Raw genomic sequence first — 25,883 nt, 5'->3', positions numbered from 1 at the left:
CAAGTCAATGGGAGGCCCAGAGCAAAAGAAGGATACAGCACTGCTGGGAAGTTCAGGACATTGCCTGCTGCCTTCCCTGGAAAGGTTGTACAGCAACAGCTCAACCAGCTCCCAAGGCTCTGCAGCACTGGCAGGCAACACTGGGAAGTCCGAGGCTGATTCCTGCTCACATCATCCCAGTGCAGTGACATAGGACCTGGCCAGCTTTCCCAAAACTGCCTCTGAACACCTGTGGAACAGCAGCACAAGCCAAGCTTCATTCCCTTAGCTTCATGCTCCAGCTTGGCTATGGCTGTTTCTTACACCATTTCCCTCTCTGTGTGCTCCAGCAGCTCCAGGACTCGGAGCCAGCCATTGGTAACATCTCCCTGAACAGCCCACTGAGATCAGCTTTGACTTCTCTGGGGGAAATCCCCGATGCCCAGAAGCAGACACTGATTTTGTTATCATGACTACACCACACAACTGCTTTTCAGCTACGCTCAGGGATTAAGCCAAGATCCCCTGTCAGAAATACTGCACAGGAATCTGGGATTAAGATGATGTGCATTGCATCAGATGAGCCCGCAAGAGAACGAGCATGGGGAAAAAAGAGCTTTTGGAGATGGAAACGTGAGCCAGCTGCTGGAGCAGATTACATGCTCCAGTAACTCTTTTTCCTGCTATTTCCCTTCCTTCTGGTCCCTCTGCATGTGAGTTACACTAAATGCTGTCCTTGGACACACTGGGCTCATTAGGACAAGACCAGTATGCACAGGCAGAGGGCAGGTATTAGATGTCTACCACAAAAGCAAAAAGCTCTAAGGTATTCCACTCATATTTGAGTATTTCCTTCATTCAACTGACTTCCAGACATCTTCCTTCCTCACCAACATGCGCACATGGGAACGTGGCACAGCTCTGTTGGTAGATGACACACGGGATAGCAGCTGTGTGAAGGGAATAACCCTATCCAGCAATTCCAAGGAATCAGCATCTTGAATCACAGAGTTACAGTCATTTCTACCTAGGAAGCAACACACAACCCTGTGTCTTGTCGTGCCTGATACAATCGCACTAAGTGAACCTGAATTTTTTTTTTTTTTTTTTGAGGAGCAATGAAGGGAAAGGGTGAACTGGAGCTGAAGTAACACAACAGACGACACAACCATCTGCCTTTTAAACCTCGGCTTTACCCCAGACTGGTGACTGCACCATTTTAGTGCACTAAAGCAATTCTGCTGAGATGCAGATGACTGTCTCAGTACAAGGATAGCAACATAATGCAAAAAGTCCCAGTCCAAGTATCTGTTGCAGCCAATCTACTTCCCAAGAAATCCCTAGTGCCCTGAATTTTAAGTTAGCTTACACCTAGAAACCAGTCCAGATGAGCCATTTTTGTTACTAGAGTATTTGTAAAGTACACTTAGTCACCGATTTCTTCGACAGTCTGTCATGATAAGAGTAAGAAGCACAGCAATGGGCTTTTCACAGGCTGACAACAGCATCCCAATGGGAACACATCTGCCTCCAGAGGGCTATGACTCCAGGCTAGGAAAAGGATGGGGAAAAGATTGTAGCTGAAGAATATGGGTCCAGAAGATTTGGAAAACCAGGCTGCTGCAATCACCAAAGCTCCCTGGCCATTAGGCCAGTAGCCCACAAGCCTTCTGCATCTCCCCAAGGCAGCTTTCCCTCGCTCGCACACTCAGTACAACCAGAGTGAAGCCCCATGATGCTCCAAAGCCAGTTGTAGTAGGTACAGAAATAGTAGCATTTCACTGAAATCTGTTTGTCAGCAGACGAGAAGATGCAAAAACACAGTCTGGGAACTCACCAAGCCTGCACTTTCCTACAGGAATGCAGACAGCCACAACCATCCTCGTACTGGCTCATCAACTATTTTTAGCACCAAAAGGGGAGGCAGCCATCAGTGAAGGGCCTGTTCCCTTTGATCCAGTGGATCTGAGCACTGTCTCTGTCCCAGAGAGCCTTTGCTACCAAAACCACAAACCAGGTAAAGAACTTTAGGTTGTTCCTGCTCCTGAGTACAAGGCGTCTCTCAGTAGTTACATGACAGGTTGGAAGAGGGCCACACAGCCCATTTAATTCCATTCACTTCCTCTCCCCTCTGCACCACAGCAGCCAGGCTCTACTGGTCTTCTGAGAGCAACTGTAGTTAAAGTGAAGGATGCTAGGAAGCCCTGGACACTCAGCACACATTGGATGCACTGTTCGGAGCTGCTAGAGTCACCAATTCCAAGCTGCAGACTAGCAGCAGAGAAATCCCAGCATCCATGTCATTGCACGCAGCTTTATTTATGTCCAAGGTTTTACAAGTTAAACACAAGCTCTTTCTAAGAGACACTTCCCAACTGGTTCTGCATTACCACCCGAGACGAGAAGAAAACTAAACTCAACTGGCACCCACAATGAGCTTGGTTTCTCTATCATTCATTCCTCTCTTGGGAAGCTGCAGGAACTTTCCCCCACAATCAAAGGTGTACCCCAAGGCCAGTAAATGGCATTGCTGTCACCAGGACCCAGAACTGCTGTGGAGTGAGCAGCCCCACAGAGAGGGATCAACACGCTACAGGCAGAACCACCAAAGAAACACAATCCCCCACTCACAGAACAGACACCCGTGGGGCCCAGAGCCGGTGCTGCTCTGGGACATGCAGCCTTCCCCCCCCCGCAGATGAACAGGGAGAGCAGAGAAGCAGCTCGGCAGGTGACAGCTGCAGGGCATTCCTGTGCTGAGGAAGTGCTTCCAGCTCTTCCACCTGCCCCACAGGAGGGTGGCAGTGATCCCATGATTTTGGCTAAAGTGACTAAGCGGGATCATTTGTCCTTCCCACCAGCTTTTTGTTCCAACAACACAAAGCGTTCCTGCACACTCCCCAGAAAACTGGAAAGGAGGGTGAAAAGATCACAAACCACTCTGCTTTTACCTGTTTTCTCCCTGCAAGCCCTCTGCTCCTGGTTCTACCTTTCAAAGATGGTACAAATGCAATGCCCAGCTGATGAGGCAGCCTTAACAAACCACCACAGTCCCAAACTCCGATTTTTATATGAAACAGCTCTTTTCAAGCAGCCAAGTGCTGTATTTTATGGTACCTTTGTGATCTGCACAACTGAAATACGTGTGCCACGTTACACCACATTTGCATCCCTCAGCAGAAGGAATCAGAACTGCTGTGATTCTTTCATAGGGATGCAGCACAGCCTGGCAGCCTCACAGATTCAGCTGAATCCATCCATCTGGAAAGCAGCAGCTTGGAACAACATGGCTCTTACGGTTTCCTAGTTTATATCCCACATCCCAGAGTCATTAAAGGCCATTTTTTCACTCTGCTCATCAAGGAATAGAAGATTTCTGAGGACCACAGGGCAGGAAACCATGAAGCTGAGAGTACAGTCTTCCCAGGACTCACCAGGAGCTGCCTGGGCCAGACCTACCCTGGTTCCGCATGCCCCAGAGGTGCGGGGACAATCTGTAAGTGCTGCCATCCATCACAGGCAGCAGCACGAGGGCACAACTGCGCCGCAGCTCAGAGCCCACCAGCACCCACCGCCACAGCTCCATCTGCTCTGCCAGCACAGATCAAACCTTTCCAGCACCACTGCTTCGCTTCCACAATTAGCCACGTACAGAGGTTTCTCCAGCCTCACCTATGGAGACCAGTGACAAATGAATCAACATCAGATTGCCCATTGCAGTGGCCAAATTTTTGCTACTCAGACCCTTCCAGCTCAGCATTCCTCCTCCCACCACCGAAGAGAACATACTTTGTTACAGAGACTTTCATATTGGGAAAATATTTTAATATAGTAAACAAGTCAATTTACCTTCCACATATTTTAAATAAGTTTATGCTCATCGTTAAACAAAACTGTTTTTACTTCAACAATGGATTACAGCCTCTAAATTCGTATTGTTCCCAGCTGATCCTGTAAATAGCGAGGAATTTTGGACACCGATATCCTTGTATAGGTAACAGACTGGCATAAACAGCGCAGGAATTCAATGCGGGTTCAAAGGGAGAAGCTAGCCCTGGTGAGGAAGAAAACGAAGCCACAGAATTCCCTTTTGAGGAAAAACCGGGGGGAAAAGAAGATACCGCAGTTCCACCGAGTCCAAACGGGATCGAGTCAGTCTCCAGGTCAGTCTCCGGTCAGTCTCCACGGGCGCTGCACGGTGCCGCAGGGACGGGCGAGCCATCTGTCTCCATCCTCGGCCGAGCCCCGCGGCCGCATGCCCGGCGGCGCGCGGCCTCCCGCGGCCCGCCCGGCTCAGGGGCTGCCGGCGCCCGGCCCGCTCCCGGCCGCGGGCGAGGGGGACGCGGCCGGCGGGGCGGCGGCGGCGGGGCCGGGGCCGGTGCGCGGCGGCGCGGGCGGAGGCCCCGCCGTAGGTCCGGCGGGCGCGGCGCGGAGCTGCGCGGGGGTGGCGGCGGCGCCGGGGCCGGGGCTGGAGGAGCCGCCGCTGCCGCGCACCGGCTGCCAGATGAGGCTGTAGTAGACGGCGAGCACGATGGCGGCCAGCGAGACGGAGAGCACGTAGGCCAGCACGGTGGCCAGGCGCACCCACTTCTTGTTGGTCTTGGCCGCCATGCGCGCCTTCTTGTCCCCGGTGTAAGTGGCGGGCTTGCCCCGCTCCGCGCCCGCCTCCTTCTCCTTCATGGGGGCCCGGCCCTTGGCCCGCTGCTCCACCGAGCCCTCCGTGCTGGCTCCGGCCCGGATCGGCCGCCGCCGCCGCTCAGGACATGCCGGTACCGCCCGTGCTGCCACCGGTGCCGCTGCCCGCGCTGCCCCGCCGGGGGCGAGGGGCGGAGCGTAGGGGGCAGCCCCGCCCTGAGGGGTGGGAACGACAGGAGGGGAGAGGGGAGGGGAGGGCAGGGGGAGGAACCCGGGCCGCCTTTAAAACGAGCCCCCTCCCCCGGGGCCTGCGTCCCCTCACCCTGTGCCCGTCTGGCTTGAGGGATGGCTGGAGGGCGGTGCCTCGGGGACATGGGCAGCGCCTGCCAAGCCGCGGGAAGGCTTCTGGCACGGCCTCCTGGAGCGCTGGGGGAGGTCAGGAGTCTCCTCTCTACCTTGGCTTCCCGACGGAGTTAGTTTTTGCTGTCTCCCTGATGCAGGTATGTGCTGCCTGCCCCTCCGTGAAACTGCAAGGGTGCCCGAGCCAAGCGGCAATTTTTTAGAGGGAACGACTGCCTTAGTTTTGTCCAAATTGGGCTCTTCCCAAGCCCGTTATTGATACAGTCTAAACTTCCTCATAAGGTATGGCTTCACCTTACTCCACAGGTGTTAGTTCCCTACAGAATTGTTCTGTTCTTGTGTTCAAAATAAGCTAAAATGCTGATTTAAGGTATAAATTAGATTTTTTTTTTTCTTTATGGTGCAAGAAAATTACTTTTGGGAATGATGTAGTTGTGCCTCCTGAAATCATTTTCTCCCTCCCTTCAATCTGAGGTCAGTCAGGTGTAGTGGTTGCAGCAGAAACCTCTGGTAAACCAGGACTTGTAAATATGGAAGAGGTTACAGCAACTGGAGAACTGGCTATTACCCAGAGGCTTTCCCGAGAAGACATATTATGGAATAAATTGAGTAGCTGCAAAATAATTGTAATTCTTGGAATTTGTAGCAATTCGTACAAAATGGATTTTCTAGTAATTTTTCAATGTGTTTTCCCTCAGTTATGGATTTGCTCCAGCTTCTTCTCCTTTTTGGTTCAGCAGGTGAAATGATGTTGAGGTACTACCTTCCACAAGTCCCTTCCCTGTGCACTTGCTTAATTCCAGTTAAGAGGCAGAGAGTGGACATGTACCAAGCATGCATTTGGGGCTTAGTGAGGTCTTGACAGTTTTTGCCTGCTGCTCGTCAGGTTGAAGTACTGAGGCCTGAACAATAGGCCCCGAGCCAAAGCTGACCTCTAGATGAACCTTCCAACCAAATGTTATATGTGTCCACTCATATCAATACCATTAGCAATATGATTGATGTATCTGTTCATTGTCAAAACATGTATTCACCCTTCCCTATTTAGGAACCAGATAAGGCTGGATGTGCAGAATTGTTGGAACATTCCCAGCAAATGTACTGAGTGTCATGGGCTTGCAATGTTCTGCCTTCAGCCCAACAGCTTCACCTCCTTGTTGCATTTATTTGTGACTCATTCATGCTGCAGTGGAGACTTGCCCTCCCTAAAACACTATTCAAGAAATTTGGTGTTCTTAAGGCTCTCTTCTCCTTGCCAACCCTCTGCTCTCAGGGCTTTGAGTAAGACAAGGCTTGTGTTCATTAAATGTGAAGTCTTGGCTTTTGCCAAAGTCAGGTGAAAGCTTTTCATTTTATTGTCAACAAATAACTAAGTGTGAGCTTCTCTCTAGGCAGCTGTGAGCAGGTCTGTGCCTTCTCTCCTAAAAGAACTCCTTGCTGACCACCACCCCTAAAGGAGCTGCAGTAATGGTGCTTGCTTTGTTCTTTGCGGTTTTTGCTAAAACACCAAGCTGTGCTCTGAGTGGACTCCTGTGGTGCAACACTGGAGCTCTGGGTTCTTGTAACGTCTGATACTAGACACAGCTTGGAAATTATCCCTCTCTAGGATTCTTCCTAAAGATCACAAAAGAGATCACTTGCTGGAGACAGAGTCAGGGGTATGTGATGCACTCAGGGACTTCTGTCAAGGAAGGAGAGCTACAGAGTTCCTAAACAGCCTTCCTCCCACCACTCCAAAAACTGCTCTGCTGGCTCCTGTTCTTTATAAGCTCCTTTAATTTTGACTTCTCACGTCTGAGGGTCCACTAGAAAGTTTGAATTCTGCTGCTGCCTCTTGCAGTGGGATGTTTGTTTGCTCTCCAAGGGCCCCTGAAGGATGTAGCTAAATGAACCTGTGTTATTGATTTCCTACAATCACAGTCAGTGAATAGGCTCCCAGTGCTGCAGGATAGGGAAGACTTAATTAAGGGAAGATTGCTGGCCTGCGATAGATTCTCTCCATGCAGACCCTGTTTCTGAGAATAGCAGAATACTGGATGGGATGCCTGAGACATCTCTCTGAGCTGTGCAAAGGCCTTCGCAGGGAGGAGCAGAGTGCTGTAGGTTGAGGCTGGATATTATAGAAACAAGAGCTTTGAGCTAGCACATGGAAAAGTGAAGTTTGTGGAAGGGTCAGGGAAGACCATGGCTGACATCTGTTCAGTTTTGTGAACTGAGTAGGCAAACAGCTGGAGTAAGTTGGGCTGGTGCAGTGGGAAATAAATGTTGATAAGCTTAAGAGCAGAACGGGACTTCCTCCCCCAGTATCCTGATTTCCTGTGCAGTGTTTTGTACTGGAGGTGAATACAGGCAGGAACTGGCTGCATCCACCTCCAGGTGTGGTACAATTTGCTTTCCTGTTCTTTTAACTCTGCTACTGAAGTAGCAGAGTAAAAAGAGATGGGCATGTTATTTGTGTGCCTCATGCTCTTCTTTCCTGTTAATGACCTGTCTTGGAAAGTCTTGTTCTTTTCCCAGCAGTCAGGAATGGCATGGTTCAGCCAGCTCTGGGCAGCAGTGACCTGGCACTCACTGGGCAGCTTGGAAATATGCTGAAAGCCATCAGTGCTGTAAAGACAACTCACTACCCAGTGAGCAGTTAATTATAGGCCTAGCTGTGTCTTGGTGGTTGGACAGAGAGTTTCTTGGGGTTTGGGGTTTTTTTCTGCATAAGACCTCACTGCTGTTATGGCTTTGTGGCATCTGTGGCCACTTCTCTGTGCCATAGTCCACTGCCCTAGTGACTTTTGCAGATGAAGATGAAAAGTCATGCTGCGAGCTGTCAGGAGTCCTTGGCCTTGTGGTTTTGGCTCAAAGTGGGACACAAGATATGCCCCTGTACACACACTCAGCAGTTCTGCTCCCCAGGGTGGTAAGAAACTATTGGCTTTGTGGTCTTAATGGTATGGTTAATCCTTTCCGGATTGCCAGCGCTCTGAGCGCAGGGCAGCCACAGGAGCAGGGGGGTGGGCTGGCATTTACAGAGCTGGGCGTTCATTGTGACACTGATGTGCAGTGTCGCAGCTCTTCACTAGAGGACAGCATTACACATGGCAAAGTAATTCTCCTCTTACAGATTTTCTGTGTGACTGGAGTAAAATGGGGTGGAGGTTGCAGTAATTTGCTGGAAGTCAGGAGGGAGGTTTAACGATGTGGCTTAAATCAGTGTCTGGAAACCTTGTCTCCTAAACCTTGTCTGAAGGGTGATGCTGCCTGCCTTGCTGCTGCATGCACCCTGGGGGAGGTGCAGGCTGCTGGACAGGTAGCACAGCAAGAGAAGGAAGAGTAGTAAATTAAAGAAAGGGAAATGCTTACATATCAAAACCATTACAGTAAGTGGTGGGTTGCCTGGTGGGGAAGGTATGGTAGGAAAGCAAGGAGACAGAGGGATGTGGGATGAGTGTGCACTGGGTGATGGGCCTTACAGGACAGAGAAAATAAAGGATGGCTTGAAAAACAAATACTGCTTGAGTGCTGCTGTTTGTGCCTGCTCCTGATGTTGGAGCTCTCTGCAGAGGGCAGGGCTGCTGCTCTATCCTATCAGGGCTCCATCAGCCATCTCTGCATGCAAGGGACAGAGGCTCCTACAGAGCAGGGAGTGTGAAGTGGAAGATAAGGAGTCTGGGTTGGGCAAGAGGAAGGGAGCTGCAGCTTTTGTGACAACCTTTATGCAAGTGGGGGTTTGGCCCTTGCTGTTGGGCATCACGTAGCCTTGCAGGGCAGCCACCAACTTGGGCACTGCTCTTCACTGCTTGTGTTTGGTTGAGTCTTAATTATGATTTCATTATTCATTGAATTAAGGTTTTAGTCCTTAGGGAAAGCTGACCTTGAGCAACATGTGAGTTAAGCTGTGGCAGGATTCTTGCTTACTTTGTTGATGAGGCAGAGAAAGCTGATGAATATCTTGGGTGTGAGAGAAGGCCAGAAGCAGCCTCTCAGTGAGGCCCTGGCAGGAAGGCACACTTGCTTCACAAAGCTGTGATAACTGATAATACCAGTCAAGCTATGGGATCCAGTAGCTATGACTGATCTCACCTGCCCTTGGCAGTACCAGGTGGCAAAGCTCTCACTGGTTTGCAGCTGTGACCTCCAGGGCCTTCCTGCAGTGCTGTCAGTGTTCCAGAGGCTGGGAGGACTGCAGCACCTCCTGAGCAAGATTAATACTCTCTATTCTCTCCATTGCTGCTCCCTAATTTAAAGGGAAGCAAACCTCAAGATGCTCTGGCCTTGCAGAAGAGATCAGGCGAGTGTAGAGAACTTTCACTCGTCACTACACCCTTTGTCATCTGCTTCTCTGCTTGGGAGAAACCACTTTTCCCGAGTGTGGGATCCTGGTGACACTGGCAGGCTGGGCCTGGAATATCCCTAAGGAAAGAGAGCCAACAGCCTTCTGTTGGATAGCCAATTCCTCTAAGTGCAAGATTGATAAGTGCAGAAAATGCCATGGTAACTGGAAATGCGGAAGCAGACTTATTTCCAGGATTTTTTTTTTTGGCAGGTAAACCCCTTGAAAAACAAAGGATGTTGCATTTGCTCAGAGTTCTCTTTTCCTGCAGCAGGGAGCTCTGATTCCTGCCTTTATTGTTTTAAAGTTGGAGCACTTACTAGAGGTTCCACTTAATCTCTCCTGCCTCGTGCCACTAACACCTGAGAATGACCTTAGGATTCCTTCAGTGACCATTCCCCAGCTGTCCAGGCTGCTCCAAAGTGCCAGACTTATCACATCAGGCCTGGGAAGAAAGGAAAGAACAAAATATGCAGCTAGCTCCCCTTGCTAAATGGGGGGGGTTGGGGGGGTTTGTTCCCCCCCTTCTTCTGTGCTACTTTTGCCAGCAGCTTGTCCCTTTGAGCAATGGCAGCCTTGGCTTTGATAGGAGATGAGGATGACATCCTGCCCTGTACCTGGAAATCTGCAGCAATCATAGCACAGTTATTTCCACTTGTTATTAGTTGAAGGCTCTGCCTCTGACTAAAATTGGTCTTGCCCATGTCAGGCCTTTTCGTAAGCTGCTCTCCAGGTTAGCCAGTGCCCATCAGCCAGTGGAGCTCCTTCCTCCTCTGCTGCCCACATGGAATTCCTTCATTCCAAGGTCAGGAGCAGAGACTCATTTTGGCCCTGTTTGCCTTTAACCTATTCTGCTTTTGGTCACTTCCCTGCTGCCTTGTCACTATAATCCCCATTTTGCCCACCTCTCCTGTTCTGTGTCCCATGCATCTGCCGCAGAGCCAAGTGAGTCTGTGGAACAGCGTAGTTCCTGGGACTCTGGGAATGTTTTATTTCATCTGGGGAATTTCCAGCTGTCCTGCTGGTCTGTCTCACTTTGAGGCTGACATTCAGAAGAGCCCATAAGAGAAAGGAAAACTGTTTAAGACTGGACAGTGCAGTGAGTGGCCCCAGAAATGGAATCTGTCCAAGCAAGGAATGAGTTTGTTTCCTGGGACATCTGGCCTCTTGCATGAAGGGGGCAGTCTGCTTGTAGCCAGAGCTGAGCTGTTCCGTAACCACAGCTGCTGAAGCAGTTGGAGCATTTCTGGCAATGCCTGTACTTCGTCAAGAGAGCATTTAAGGAAGTTGAGTTGCGGAAGTTCACCGAGCCGGGTGCCTCACCAGCACAGCTCCAAGGAGTGGATCCCTCCCGGAGGGACAGTGGGTGTTTGTGCCCACCAGCACCCCAGCCATCGCCAGCCTTCCTCTGGGTGACCTTGGGTGAGGCTCTGCTTGCCTGGAGAGCTGTTGATTTACAATGCAGATTCAGCGCTCCTCGCCTGCCTGTCCCTGCCCCTCCTAAATTGGGCTGGGATATAAGAGGTTGTTTGCTCTCTGATGCCAACCGTGGCCATGGCAGAACGCCCTGCCACGTGAGAGGCAGAGATAGAGGAGAGGGGGCTAAGGAGGAGTGAATTGTGCAGTTGCTCTTGCTTCTGGTAGCTGAGGAGCACATCTGCAGGACCATGTCTGTGCTGAACCCTGTCCTGCAGCCCACGGAGGTGAAGGAGTACCTGTGCAAGGGCGACCGCTTCATCAAATGGGATGATGTGAGTACTGGGGTGTTCCTTCCCTAGGCTGTGCCTGTGGTGGCAGGGAGACACTGGCTGGGTCACAGTTGGTGGGGAGGCTGGGAGCCTGCGTTCAGTGTGGTATCCCACTTGACAGCAGAGATCTCTGGTCAGGGAGAGGGAACTGGGAAGAACAGGAAGGCTGAGGACTGAAGTTAAGGGGATGTTGTGTGTGTGTAAGGGGTTGAGGATACGTTTTCTACACCTCTTGTAGTGGTGGATGCAAACAAATGGAGGGAGTGTGCACTGGGTCTGTGTGTGCAGCCCTCAGGAAGGTGATCACTGCTGGGAGTCTCTGTGGGGTGAGACGCAAATGCCACATTTGGACTTTCTGGAGGAGCATGAGGGGTAGGATCTACTCCAGAGCAAAAAGCACGCATTGCACTTTGCAGATAGAGATGAAGTCAGGCTCCAAGTTGCTTCCTCTTATGGCCCTGTTGCCTGAGTGGATCGGGGGTGAGCCACGGCCTCCCACGCCTGTCCAGCCCCTGGGTCTGGGAATGACTGAACAGCAAAGGGCCTGTGCTTTAACAGGGCTGAAGCCTCTGGGTGCTGCAGCAAGCTGCTGCTCTCTTCAGCTCATTGTCCTCTTTACCTTCAAAACAGCTGCTTTGCAGTCACTGCCTTTCTGTGTGAGAAGAAGAAAATGAGCAGCAGCAGTTCATTGGAATGTAAGAGTTCCCCTCCTCACTTTCTAAGGAGGCAAAGGAGTGCTTACCCCAGCACCCACAAACCTGAGCAGGAGAAGAGCATCTGCCCATCTGTGCTGTATGGAGATGGTCTGTCTGCTGTTGAGCATGAATGTTGATAAAACGGGAAAAGCCCAGATTATGGTTATTCACAAGGATGTGGGGAGATGGTTCATGGGGTGTTACAGATGAGATGATCAGAAGGAGGCTGCAGCAGCAGTGCAGGAGGGATTAGCACTTTTGTGGGTGTGAAGCTGAAATGGAGTGTTGAGTCCCAAAGGAGCATGTGGGGGAGTGGATCAGATCACCTGTGTGCAACATCAGCGGGGTGGTCCAGCAGCACTGAGAATGAGAGCAGTGCACTGTGCAGCTGGCAGGAAGGACGGATGTGAGGAATATGAGCTGGAATATGGCTGCCAGTTCCCCTGTTAGCAGTACATAAACAGGAGGATGACACTGGGGTACAGTGAAAAGCACAGCCTTCCTCTTTCCTGTGGGCCCACTGCCTGCAGAGTGCACTTGGGGCTTCTTAGAATTTGAAATCTGCTTTCTCAGAATAACAGTAGCTAAACTTGTCTAAAATTTCTGATGACTTTTTGCTCAGTCCTTGGGGACCATTCTCCCAAAAACTGGATGCTGTTAAGTACTTCACTGGGTATTCTTGGGATAGGTTCCCCTGAAAACCAAGGTGAGTCAGTTGTGCTTCCAAGACTCACCAAGTGTTTATTTCCTGTTGTAGCAGTTGATTAGTGAGCTCAATTCCCATCTGGATATTTCCTTAAGGTTTATATATTTGTAAACATTTCTAAGCGGTTGCCTCATAAGTAGTTTACAGGCTTGATCTCCACCAATAAAGAAAGACTTCTCCATGAGTGGGCTATTCTGGTCACATTGCTCCATCGCACTGGGCTTTCCCAGTCCATGGTTAGAACAGGCTGCAGAGGATGATGGTGAGAGCTCCAGATTGCAGGATTGCTGTGCTTCAGAATTCATGTGTTGTGTTTTTTGTATCTCCTTCAATTGACATGACTGTACTGTTGGTAACAGTTTTGAACTCCCTCCAGGATAAATGAGGCAAAGGAGTTAAGGAACATCAGATTGGCCTCTTACATCACTGTTCAGCTTGGGACTGAACTAGGGCCTTCCAGCAAAAAAGCAAACCCATACTTTTTCTACAGAGCCCTCACCTTGTCCAGCTTTGGTAAGGCACTGTATAGAGGAGAGATCAATGGCTCCCTGACAGGTAGGACTATTCTGACCTGTCCGAAGGAGTTAGTTACAGGGCCTTGGGGTAAGGAGCAGCTCTGCAGTGTTTTGTTCAGCATCCAGCAAGCTGGGGCTCCTAAGCAGACTGAAGAGGTGAAGTTCTACTACATGGGTGGTAGCAGAGGTAAAGAACCAGCTGGGATCCCTGTCAGAACCCTAGGCAGGACACAAAGCAGTAGCTGACTTCTTGAGCAGGGCAAAAGGGTGTGGGTTTGGCTCTGTGCTGCCTCTGGGTCCTCATAATAGAGTCAAAACTCTTCCTATCTCTGAAAGATTATGGTTTACAGGATTTTAGCAGACAGTGTTTGCCTGACAGAATGAGAAGCAGCCAGTTTGGCTGCCAGACCATCTTCTGCAGGACTGCCCATTTCCTTTGCTGCCAGGAGCTGCCCCATTGGAGAGGCTGCCTGCACCCCCTGGCAGCCTGGCCCTGCCTGGGAGTCTGGGTGGCAGCAGCTTCCTTGCAGCCTCAGCTTGCCCTCCAGAAAGCTGCTTTGTGGGAGATAAGGGCAATCTAGAACATGGCACAATCCTCTGTGGTGGTACCGTGGGGCCTGCTCTGCTCTCTGTGGACACATGTGCAGGGAGCCAGCCCAGAGCAACATGGACAAGGTGCTGGCCCTGGCACAGCAGGAGGAAGACAGGAGGCAGTAAAAGGACCACGTATGATGTGCTGTGCAGTGAGCACTTTACTGTAAATATTGCATATGGAAATGGAGGTCCCTGAATATACAGATACACTCTAGAGTGAAGTATGAGTTCAGTAAAAAACTGAAGAATCTGAGGCCAAGAGACAAGTACAACTTCCAGATTTCATTACTGGTTTCATATTGGCAGTTATATGTTCCAGCTTCCTGAATTGAATCTGGAGTCTTCCCAGAAATGGCTGTGTGGGCTTCAGGATCAGCCCCAAATGATTTCATCTGATTGCAGCCTCTGGTGTGGGTGTCTGCATAGCTGCTTCCTTCAATGGTCAATGTAAAGATCTGTGGAGTTTCAGAATCCCCATCTAAAGCAGCATAATGATGCTGCATTGGTGCATCCCCTCCTTGAAGCCTTCCTGACTAGGAGCCCAGATAATCTGCATGAACACCTGGATGGGAGATGCCATGGATGAATGCTTGCTCTGCTTGGCTTGGGTTACTCCTGAGCGTGTAGAATGAAGCAGGCCAAAGAAGACTTTTCTAATTAAACAATTAATTGAATCTCCAGATACTTTATCTCAGTTCTTTGTATAGAAAACTCCAAGAGAGCTGTTCTTGTCACAGGTGTCACTGTGGAGATGTCCTAAAATCCTTGGGTTCGTTTTCATAAATCCCAGAGGATGTTCACCTGCCTGGGTCTGTATTTCAACTGGGAACCTCATGTCCCAGGATGTTTTCTCCAAGTCACCCAAGGTGCCAACATTCTTTCTTTTGTTGTTTATTTTGGTCAGGAAACGTCAAATGCTTCTCCTGTGATTCTCCGAGTGGATCCCCAGGGCTTTTACGTGTACTGGACCTATCAGAGCACGGTAAGTACTGAGACTCTGCAGCTCAGGCTCCAACCAGCCAGGTCAGGTTTGTGTGAGGTGACAACTCTGCAAGTGCTCGAGTCCTGCACTTGGGAGCAAACTGCCATATTCATTCCTCTTAGCAGGGACACCCCACTGAGGAGTGGAAGCTGGTCAGTGGCAGGTTGGTCTTCACAGCACCAGGATAGTGCAAGAACTGAAGGTGTGAATGTGGCCTTTCTGTGCCTTTCACGCTTTCACCTTTTTTGACTCCTGCAAAGCTCATTATGTGTCCTTCAAAGGACTTCATGGAGAACAGTTCCAATATGCTTATCCCCCAGCAAGATACACGATTCTCCTAACCTGTAGAGTGGGGCCATTAACTGACTCATTGGGGTTTTAGACATTTTAATTAAAAAGTAGTGACCATAGTGTTGTAGGCCTGCATGGAGTCTGGAGAGCAAGTTGTGCTCAGGGCTGTGTTCACAGGCTGCTGGAGCAAAGCACAAGATACCAGCTGTTGGAGGAGAGGGAGAGACAACACATGGAGGAAAGAGAATTCAGTTGCTCAGTGATGAGTACATCAAGTGATGGAGAGGGAGGTGGAAGGCTGGGCTTACTTCCGCTTTCCAGAGCAGGCTGTGGTTCAGCTCTACTTCCTCCGCCTGCCCTACATGCCATGGCAGAGTCAGACAGTCCTGCCCTGCCCAAGGACCTGGTGGGTTTGGGTGAGCTCTGCCCTTCCAGAGATTGTGCCCAGTGCCAGCTGGGACTGGGCACTGCCGCAGCCACATCCCCTGAGAAGTATCACAATGCTGGGGACTGTCACACCCTTTGATGTTTCTGTCACTCCTGTTCTGCTTTCGAGGTCCACTCGAGCAGTAGAATATCTGCTCTAAGGGTTCCAGCAGAACAAAGTGGAGCATGAAATGAGGCAAGGGGAGCTGGTGTCACCATGGAAAGGGGAAATACTTCATTGGGATACCTGGGAAAGGGACTGGGGGAAGGAAGCATAGCTGCCACAAGGAAAGCCAGACTGGAAAGGGTCTTGCATTCCCAGAAAATACTGTTGGTGAGCAGCTAAAATAAACTGAACTGCTTTTGCACTAGGAATTCAGAAAGGAGCAGGATTAGGAGTAAAATTACTTCCTGCTTAACAATAAAATGGAGATAGAGCCAGAAGACATGGCATCCACATTGTCCTGTAATGTGATCTTGGAAAATAGTATTATCTGCTGCAGCAAGTATAATTTGTTCTCCAGATCTGTGGTGAGAAGAAAAATTAGTAACAGAGGAAGGAAATTCAGGTTGGATATTAAAAGAACAAACAAGACAGCAAGCCAGTAGTGAGGACACAGAGGGTCTGCCTGGGGAAGGCTGTGCAGTGTCCTCTGTGGGAATGGCTTTCCCCGCTGCCTTGTTCCTGCTGGGATAGTTTTTCCATAGGGAAAGATGCTAAACCAAAGCCAAACCTGATTTACAGCTTCTGAGGGCTCTGTCATGGAGGGCTTTCTTCATTTTTCTTGTCCTTATTCTGTTTGTAGGAAAGAGAAATTCTGGATATCACCAGCATCCGAGACACCCGAGCAGGACGATTTGCCAAAATGCCCAAGGTGAGGCCACAGCTTCTTTCTGCCCTGTGTTACAGTGGAAAGGCAGGGCTGCCTGATGTTTTGGTGGGCTCAGGCAGTTTGTCCTGGATTTCTGTAGGAGGAAGCTAGAAAGGATCTCCTCTTCTTACATCACAGCTATGTAAATACAGAAAAGCCATCTTGACTCTTGTCCCTGACCTCCCAGGGGCCCTCTGTGCACCCAAAAGCAGCACTTCCAGACTATGATAGATGGGCTCACTGGAAGGAATATGTCAGAAAGGCAGGACAACAAATTCCCCTTCCAAGTGCCCTGCTGCTCTGTTGAGTCTGCTGGCAACTCTGATGCTCCTGCACTGAGACACCAGAGCTATTCTTGTGTAAGGATGTACAGGGTATCCACAAACCTGGAGTTACAATGCTATTCCAACAGTGTGTGCTGGGTTTTTCCCTTTAAAGGGAAGAAAATGCATTTTCAGAAAAACTAGTTTGATTCTTTTTCCTCCCCCATATAGTTTAACCTTTGAACATGATCAGGGCTTTGTTCTTGATTTCAGTTATACTTGAAGCTTCTTGCAGCCCTTGTTAGGACTTTGTTTCTGGGCCTTTTTCTTTGTTTGCTTTCAACTTTTCCATGTATGGAAAAGGCAAGCAGAAAACTGCAGTAAAGCACAAAGGTGGAAAAGGGACCAAAGAAGTAAAGCTGATGCATCATGTGGTGACATAGGTGACTCTCTAAGGCAAAAGGGAAAGGTTTTGCAATATCTCCTGAGCCCCAAGCAGCATTTTGCATAAGTTGTGTGGCTGTTTTCACAATCTGCTCTGAAAATGTCTATTCAGAGCTCCCCAAGACCAGGATTTCTCAAAATACCATAAAAAGGTGGGTGCTAAAGGCACAGTAGAGCTCAAGAACAGTACCCATAATAAAATTCATATTTCCTTCAGAGAAACTGCCTTTCTCCTTAGAAGTTCACTAGGATGGAACATACTTCCATTTTCAATGAGCCTTAAATTTTGTCAGCAACTTTTGTGGGAATTGTGCTTATAAAATCCTGTCAGAGGTTGGATTTTCATTTGAGAGAATAAAATATCTGGGGCTGTTTGAGTTAGTGCTGCCTTCCAGATGAGACACACTAAGGAAGAGGCTGACTTGAAGGACAGGAATGAGATACTCTTTCTAGGGTATTAAACTTTGAGGAATGACCTATTGGCAAAATGAATTGATCTTTGATATAGTTAATAAATTGCTGGCAAAGTACTGAGGCCATGGTTGGATGTCCTGGTGGTATCAGGAGGCTGGAGAAACATGTCCTAGATGTTAAGAATTCATTAAGGAAAACTAATTGGAGAGTACCAGGAGAAGACAGTTTGCCAATGGTACAGAATTATTTGGGGTAATAAAATCGTGCTGGTTTGTAGGAAGACCTTGAACTGCTGATTGAATGCTTGATCTAATGAGTGACACATTTTATACAGATAAAAATCAGTCAATGCACACAGAAAAAAATCCCTCATCCTTCTGTAATAACAGGCCCTGAGTTGACTGTTGCTACTCAGGAAACATCGTGAGTGTATGGTAAAATATCAATGTAGTGTTCAGCAGTAGTTGCCTCCTAAAAGTAAATTGTATGTTAGGGATTAAAAGGAAATCATTAGGAAGTTGTGTACACCTTAAATGGATCCGTATTTATGTCAGTTCTAGTGTACTCCCAAATTTGATGAGAACTGCCAAAGGTATGGAAGAGCAGCAGGATTAACAAAGGAATGAAGTGGCTGCTGGGGGCAGAGTATCTGAGTAGGAGGGACTATGTTCTGGCAGAAGGAGTAAGATGAATGGGATATGGAGTGCTGTAATAGCAGCAGCTGAATGGAGAAGGGAAGCACAAAGTGCTTACTCAGGGTTTGAAGAAGTTAGTCAGGGTTTCTTCTGGTGCAGGATCTCCATATAAGGTGGAATTTTCCAGAGGTAGGAGTGGCACAAGCAGGAGATGCTGCTGCTGCTGTCCCACCTCATATCTCCATGCCTTTGGTAATGCTTCCTGCAGTCATGGAAATGTGAGTATAAAAGATCAGTACAAGAAAGAAATGCCCTTAGGGGGTTATTAAATGTAAGATAATGCCTCTGGGTTAGGAAGCTGATGAATCCTAGATTGCTGGGAGCTGCAGGAATGTGTCAAAGAAGTGCCAGTGAGTATGACCTGTTCCAGCACTTTTCCCTAGGCACCTTGATGGAGCTGCTCTGTTCTAGCTGTTGTAATAGGCCAGGGATGGGATTTTAGAGCCATGGGAATTGGCTGGAGCTCATTTTTGAAGACCAATGAAGCAAAGGTCGAGCACCAACTGATTTATTAAGTATTCTCAGTGAGCAGAAGTGATGCACTTGATGACAACCTTTGCTGTGAAAATCCCAAGTGCTTTTTGAATTCTGTGTTTTACAGAGACTCATTTCAAGTCCCCTTTTTATGTCAGGGAGTTTTCTGGAATTCTGTGGTAACATGTAGTAAAATGCAGTAGACTGGCTCCTTATCCATCTTTTCCTTGTGGATCCTGGGAGGCCTTGTGTGGGCACTGAAGGGGTGTTGAACCAAGATGTGCCGTCTGGGTCTGGAAAATTGTTATTTACACATAGCTACGCTATCCTTGATGCCTCTGGCTTAAAGCCCTCAGGGTCATGTTCATTTGGCTCTCCTGAGAGCAGAAATTCACAAAGGAATGCAGAAAGCAGAGAAAAATTCTTCCCATGAACCACCACACCCTCCACATGGGGCAGCTATGTCTGGGGCGTTGTTACAAAAGGCATTAATATAAAAAACTGGTATGGTGAAGCAAATAAAAACTTGTTTAGAGGTGGAAGGATCAATGTGGGTGCTGTTCTGCCTTATTACAAAACAGTGGCTTTGAATTGTTGCTGAATAGAACTGTTGGAATTAACACCAAGAGTTAACTTGTTTCACTGCCTGAAGGTGGAGAAGAAATAAACCATCCGCCTTATTTAGGACAAGGATTAGGACAAGGAGAGCAGGATCACAGCTGTAGGAAGAACTGTGGATGGCACCAGCAATAAAAGGAGCATTGTTCCCACTTCCCTGTGAGTGATGCCCCAGTCAATCTGCAGCTGCTCTGAGGCAAAGCTTGTGGCCTGGTTTTCCTGCTGGATTGTGACTGAAGGAAGTCCAGAGGAAAGAGAGCGCTGTATGGAGAGTATCTGTGCCACTGCTTTCCACAGCAAGGGGCTGTGCAAGTTTGGGCCGTAGCTCAAAGATGGAACCTGCCCTGAGTTTTCCAGTCCCATGGCACTGACAGTTCTCCCTGGGAGGGGGTAGGTCACTGTCGATGTTGGGAGTTACCTGCTTTCAGTAACACTTTCCCACCACTGCCGAGGCGGAGGTTTGGGGTTTTCCTTTGTAACCTCTACACACAGCAAGAAGAATAACACCAAAACAACCACGTGGCAAACCACTTGAGAAGGGACCTGCTGCCGTGTGCACTGCCAGCACAGGTGACAGCTGGAACCCCATCCGTGGTTAGGGAGCAGTAGTGCCCAGCACAGCGTGGAAAAGGGACTCACTAAGGGCTGCCAGCCACAGGAGCAACCTCCAGATGGAAATGGCCCTCGCCTGCCTTCCCCAGTGCTCGCCCCACCACAGGGCAGACTCTCCCTGGCCCCTCCTACGCAGGGCTCCCTGCTCACCCGCCCCTGCGAGGTTCTTTGAGAGTGGCTTCGCGTTTCTGCCGTGACTTTTCTTCGCGGATTTTTTTTTTTTTACAAGGGGCAGAGCGAACTTTGGCGTGTGTTCAAGAGAATAATAAAGATAAGAATGAGCAGTGCCTTTGAACAGTGAAGAGAAAATATTAAAAAGCTATTGACTGTAGTTCAACAGTGTGCCAATAATCAGGCTGTTATTTACAATCAGGTCTGTGTTTTCTTTTTGGTAATGACAAACAATAAGGGCCGCTCCATTTGTGGGGCTTCTTGTGGTTTCTTTTTTAAGGCACCAAGACCCCAGAATGCTGACAGAGAATCTAATCATAATAAAAGCCAAGATACATGATGTTTTAAGCCAGACTTCTGGGCTATTTGCTATGTCTTGGGATTTGTTTAATATTTCAGGAGGCATTGGCTTTGAGACAGGCATATTTTTAATAAAAACAAACTTTCTGATTGTCATGATTATAAACCAGATTCATCCTCTGTCCACATTCTGTTGGTGTTGAATCTGGAGATGCAGCCTGAACTGCACATGCACAGGAAGAAAATGATACCAAAGCATTCCACTCATCATGTTTTGAGATGATAAAGTTGAAGCTAGTGGGACTGTTCAGGAGCTATGCAGGGCAATCACAGTGCCATCGGAGCTGAGCTGTGGCTGTGAGCCACAGGCTGTAAACACTGTGGGTGGTCAGTGGTTCTGCTGCAGGACAGGGGATGAGCAGCTCTGGAATTGGGATTCAGCAACTTGTGAGCCCAGGATGGAGCTGAACTAAGTCTAATTCCAGCTCTCCAACTGGAGAGCGATCATATGGAGCTATATGGAGACACCAATCTGTAAGTGTGCAAGAGAGAGGCAGGTACAAGCTTGTGTTGGGCAAAGGATTTATAAATGGTGGAGCAGGAGCAGAGCAAGGAAATGGGCACATGTGAGTGATGACCTTTGCCATGCTGGTCCCTCCTCCTCTGCCATTGTTGTGCAGTGAGTTCTGGGGCCACACATTCTCCTCTGTCTGTGGCAGGGTGTCCCTGCTGGATTGCAGAACACCCTAGGCTAATCTGTGCCTGGGAATCTGAGCTGCTGCATTTTCCAGTTCCTCGAGGCAAAACACTGAGGGCTGAGAGTACTTCACTGTGGATTCTTGTCTGCCAGTGTCCCTGAGATGCTTGGCACAGGGACAGGTTGGTCCTCCCTGTTCCACAGCCAATATCTGCAGCATGGAGCAGCAAGGCTAACGGGGACAGGAGTGTTACCTCCAGAGTCAAAGGCATCCCCCAAATATCTTGGGGCTTTCTTTTTTCCCTTCTGGCAACCAAACAAGAACTCTCTTCCCCCAAAAGAGAAGATTTGTTGTCCTAGTGCCACAAGACACAGCTCTGTCAGAGCACTGTGACACAACAGGTCCTGCAGTCAGTCAGTTCTGCCCCCTTTCAAGCAGAGAAAGGATCACTCTCTGTCCTGTCTCCAACTCTTTGTTTATATTTGCATGAGAATTTGCTTCTCTCTGGACTATGGATCTCTGTATAGCTAAGAATTTTAGGGAAATCAGGAGGGTGGGATGTGAAACACCAGCTAACTCCATATTTCAGCCACTCTGCTAGTAGTTGTTTTCTGCTTGTCTGGGTTTTTTTAAGGGGATTTGCTAAGAGTGTTTCCCTTCTGATTTGCATGACTAGTATGCGTGTCCTGCTTTTCATGCAGCAATTCCTATTTTTCCTTTATGGCTGCCTGCAAGGTGACAGTGAGTAATCCCAGAGTGAAGCTGTGGCACAAAGCACTAAAGGAGTGCAGGTTGTGAAAGAGCCACAATGTGGATCTGGTTCAGAGCTCCTGTACACAGTCTCTGGTCCTCTCTCCACATTTTCATTGGGTGGTGGATGCATCACTGCCTGGATAAGGGCAAAAGTGCTTGGCTTGCTGGGGACGTGAGGACAGAGAGATCTGGAGAGAGCCAGGTGACAAATATCTGCTAGACAGCAGTGTGAGGAGAAGGAAGGGGTGGGAGGAGCCCCGGATAACAAATACAGGAAATGAGTTCAGCACAACCACAAGTTCACTATTGTTTGGGCCTCCTCTCCTGTACAGCCCTGGAGCTGAACAAATGCTGGTGCATTTGCACGATGAAGTTTAAGTCTGGAGTTAAAATCCCAACATTTGGCTGCTGGCACTGGAAAGCTGAGCTTCAACAAGGAGTTGCCATGAGCATAGGAAGGAGATGTGAGTGTTTGGTGGTGCTCAGTTCTGTGAAGGAAAATGGCTCACTAGGCAAGAAGGAGCCATTTTAGAAATTCCCTTGTAGAAAATAGGCAAATCATATTCCTTCCCTTCCCTCCTTCCAAATGGTCTGGGATTAAACAGGTTTCAGAGTTATCCCCTTGGAGAGGTGCTTTTCCAAAATAAGAGACAGCATCAGGTGATCCAGAGTTACAATCCAGCCTGTCCTGTTTTTCTTAAAGATGCCTGTTTGCTACAGATGTGGCAAAATTGCAAATGCTCCAGAAATTAGGAAAATTGAAGTAAAAAAATTCTGCAGTTCCTTATAAAATGTGTATTCAGCTGTGTGTGTGACATGGTGCTGAAACCTGAAGGTGTGGTCAGATTCCAGCTCCAGTTTAACTTCCAAGTCTGACCTGCTCTAACAATCCCAGATTGTGGATTTTGCCCTGCTTCTAAAGGAGCAGGTGCTCAGACAGCTCCGTGTTTGCTTGGACAGGGATTTGTCCTGCACTTCAGATAATGAATTGCTGTGCTTTATTCTAGGAATGGAAATTTTTATCTTCCCATTATAAATAGCACCATCAGTAAAATGCTAGGATACCTTGGATACCTTGGCTTAGTGACACCATGCATAGGAATGCAGAAAATGCTGAATAATTTAAAGGATTCTATAAATACTTTCATATGGTGCTGCAATCCAAGTACCACTAATCGGATGAGCCTTACACTTAACAAAACAAGTCTCTGGTGAGCTATTGCTGTAGGGTACTGGAATTGCTATGGAAAAAAAACCTACTACCAACTGACAGGAGCAGAAAATGGGGCTTGGAGGAGAAGAAGACAACTTGGAAGTAACGGGGGTCCCAAAAAACATCTTTCTTGTGGAGGGAGGCTACACGTAAGGGTGTCACACTAATACACTTTTAGTGTGTGTGTTTTGATAAAATCAACTGGATACACACCTCTGGCACAAGCAGGCCAAACCCTCCCCTGCTTGTTTGCAAGTCTGGCCTGAAATTCCAGAAGAAATTTCTTTAAGAGCAGTCTCTAGCTTTGACTTTTTCAGACTTGTACAGGGGTTAGTTATGGTGGTTTGTCCCATGGAGGATCCAGTAATGCAGACTCCAGAATAAAGATAAAAAATAAGGAAAGCCAAGTAAAGGAAGATTGCACTAAGCAATTTTGCAGCCCTTGAGATGCTTTCTGTGAATTTGGGCCAATGTGTGTATTTGGGTCTGTTTTTTTTGGGTTTTTTTTGGGTACAGTTTTCCCTCATTCTCCAATTACTCCCATCTGTTCTGTTTCTTTTGCAGTCCCTGAAGCTCCGAGAGGTTTTTAACTTGGATTACCCTTACAGCACCTTCCTGCTGAAGAACCTGACAATCGTATCTGGCCCTGACATGGTTGATCTCACTTTCCATAATTTTGTGTCCTACAAGGAGAATATTTGCAAGGTATTGGGTCCTGAGGTCTTGGAAGTACTGGGAACCACTAAGGATTGGGGCATTCAGTGGGGAGCAGGAAAGGAGAGGAGGAGACAGGACCCTGAGCTCTTTCAGCATTACTGACAAGGTTATAAACAAGCAGGTTTATGTTCCAGTCAGGTGTGGTACTCCATAGTTCTAGAAGCTTGTGCCCTTGCACAGAGAAGCACCACTAAAAGACTGGTCATTGTTGTCTTTCATGTGTTTTGTATGGATGAACAGGCTGCTGAGAAGTGGAAGTTTCATCTCCTAGTGTTTATAGGCAGGAGGAAGGTGATAAAAGTCAAGCCCAGAAGTCTCAGGATAATGGGTAACAGTTTTAACCTGGAAGAGGGTGGATTTTGATTGGATGTGAGAAGCATTTCTTCCCTGTGAGGGTGGGGGGCCCTAGCTCGAGGTGCCCAGAGAAGCTGTGGCTGTCCCATTCCTGGAAGTGTTCAAGGTCGGGTTGGACAGGGCTTGGAGCAACCTGGGATAATGGAAGGTGTGGCATGGATGGCAGGATGTGGGACTGGATGGGCTTTAAGGTCCCTTCCAACTCAAACAATTCCAGGATTCTGTGCCCTTTCCATGTTTGCTGTGTACTTCTTGGAGCAGTTCAATAGAACCAACTGCCTCTGCCCTGTTTGTTCCAGGACTGGGCTGAGGATATTATGGCCATTGCCCGGAATCCCCTCACGTACAATGCTCCCCGCTACACCTTCCTCGAGAAAATGTAAGTCCTTTCTGAGAAAACTTTTTCTCTGAAACGTCCATGTCCTGCTCTTTCTGACAGTACTTGAAAAAAAAAAGACTTCAAAGCATCCAGGTCCCTCCAGATCAAGGCCTGGTATTCATGCCAAGGTTAAGATGGTTTGTAGGACCCCGATTTTTAGTTCACTGTTAGATTGTTTTCCCAATTGTATGTTTTTCCTTTCTTCTCACTTAGTAGGATCTCTTAAGATTGTACAAATGCATTTTTGTAATCTTGTTTCGTTTTTTTTTTCACAGTCTAGTGAAGCTGAAATTGCAACTGAATGAGGACGGAAAGATTCCTGTCCGGAAGTGAGTGTGGATATTTGTTTCATTGTGTGTTCAGTCAGACTACAGGCAGAGCAACTGATGAGAGGATGGTTGCTCCGTGGCTTCAGCCATCTGCTCTTCCGGCACCTAAGAGGCAGAGAACTTTCCCTCTGTGTCGAGGCCATGGAAGTGCACCTGCTGCGCCTAGGTGACACATAATTTGAGTCTGGAAAGGAGACTTTGTGGCCTTCATCTGCAGCAAGAAATGGCTTAAATAGCCATAGACATAACTTCCTGGTTGTTACCATGAAAAAAAAAAAAACAAAACAAAGCAACTTTGTTAAAATTCTGATCACAGATTATTTCGCAAACCTGAGCTGAAAGGTGGACGAGGTGTAGGATTGTTTCCCTTTCCTGTAAGGAGTCCTCTATATGGAGAACGCTTTGCTGGGCTCCCTTGCTTTTCTTGTCTCCTTTTTCCCCTTGTGACCACTCCAGTCCTTCCCCACTTCCTCCTTCCCTCAGTCTTCGCTCTGGATGTGCATGAGAGCAAAGCAGCATCTGGGCCAGTGTTAGTGCTGGTTTAGGAGCAGAACAGATGGAGATTTGTCCTTCCCTGTCCCCAGCTTGGCCTTGTGCATCAGGTAGGGCTCCATTAGAATGGGAAGCAAAGCCCAGCCTGTCCCTTCTCCCCTGCACTATGTGGCATGAATCTGGAACTGATTTTATGCCATTCAGTGTCTTCCCAAGAAAATTGCTCCAGGGCTGGCCCTGTGGTTCCTCTGTGTTGATTTAGCTAGTAGAATGACAAAAGGCAGCACTGCCATGTTAAATTCCCTTTTGGGTCCATAAATTACCTTTTGTTTTAAGAATAAGGAACTGCAGACAGTGCATTTGGGAAGTTTTGAACCACTCTGCTCTAGATGTTTGCTGTGTTACAGCATCACAAGAAGTGAGCACTAATTGCCCCAAATAAACACAGGCCCCAGGGTGTGTTGTAAGGCAGAGCTGTGCTGGATTAGGGCTGTGCTGACTAAATGGGCTCCTGGAGGGCTGAGCTTTATTCAACACTAAACATTTTTTGTTATTTGTTTTCTAAACCACCAACCAGCTGAATTTCATTGTCAGAAACCAGAATATTCATCAAAGGGCTGTTAAAAATGTGTAGGTCTGTAATGAATAACACACTAGGGAAGAGTGCTTTGAATTAATCTTTAAAATGCAAGCAAGGTAGCATTGCTGCAGGGAGAAACCAGCTTATTCCTCTGAAACAAGCTAGAAAAAAATATCTGATACAGGATGTACCTCTTCTCAGTGCCCATTTCTTGCAGAATGATAAAAATGCAGAGCATTAAATAGTCCAG

General features: G+C 48.3%; 2 protein-coding genes across 4 annotated transcripts in view; one reads left to right on the top strand and one right to left on the bottom strand.

Moving 5' to 3' along the window:
* Positions 1 to 4,041: 4,041 nt before the first annotated feature.
* INAFM2 (InaF motif containing 2) lies at positions 4,042 to 4,802 on the bottom strand. Its single transcript, XM_030273736.4, has one exon. It carries the CDS (start codon positions 4,657 to 4,659, stop codon positions 4,273 to 4,275), a length of 387 nt encoding a protein of 128 aa, XP_030129596.4. The 5' UTR covers positions 4,660 to 4,802; the 3' UTR covers positions 4,042 to 4,272.
* Positions 4,803 to 4,898: 96 nt separating this feature from the next.
* Positions 4,899 to 25,883, top strand: part of PLCB2 (phospholipase C beta 2) — a 42,591-nt gene continuing 21,606 nt past the window's right edge. Inside the window, exons 1-6 of one of the 3 annotated variants that reach the window (XM_032748978.3) lie at positions 4,899 to 5,114; positions 14,461 to 14,538; positions 16,062 to 16,130; positions 23,347 to 23,487; positions 24,153 to 24,232; positions 24,508 to 24,561. In XM_032748978.3, the coding sequence (XP_032604869.3) occupies positions 5,109 to 5,114; positions 14,461 to 14,538; positions 16,062 to 16,130; positions 23,347 to 23,487; positions 24,153 to 24,232; positions 24,508 to 24,561 (428 nt within the window). In that variant the 5' untranslated portion in view covers positions 4,899 to 5,108. Of the gene's footprint in view, positions 5,115 to 10,583; positions 11,050 to 14,460; positions 14,539 to 16,061; positions 16,131 to 23,346; positions 23,488 to 24,152; positions 24,233 to 24,507; positions 24,562 to 25,883 lie in introns of those variants that run through there. The other 2 variants (XM_030273720.4, XR_003960635.4) reach the window with 2 other exon arrangements.

The sequence above is a fragment of the Taeniopygia guttata genome, chromosome 5 (genome assembly GCF_048771995.1).
Source record: "Taeniopygia guttata chromosome 5, bTaeGut7.mat, whole genome shotgun sequence".
In the NCBI taxonomy this organism is placed as follows: domain Eukaryota; kingdom Metazoa; phylum Chordata; class Aves; order Passeriformes; family Estrildidae; genus Taeniopygia; species Taeniopygia guttata.
The sequence above is the reverse complement of the archived record's forward strand: the minus strand, read 5'-3'. Positions and strand labels throughout refer to the sequence as shown.

Bases quoted from the DNA above. Each gene is read 5' to 3' on its own strand.
- INAFM2 (XM_030273736.4), bottom strand. From the start codon at position 4,659: ATGAAGGAGAAGGAGGCGGGCGCGGAGCGGGGCAAGCCCGCCACTTAC.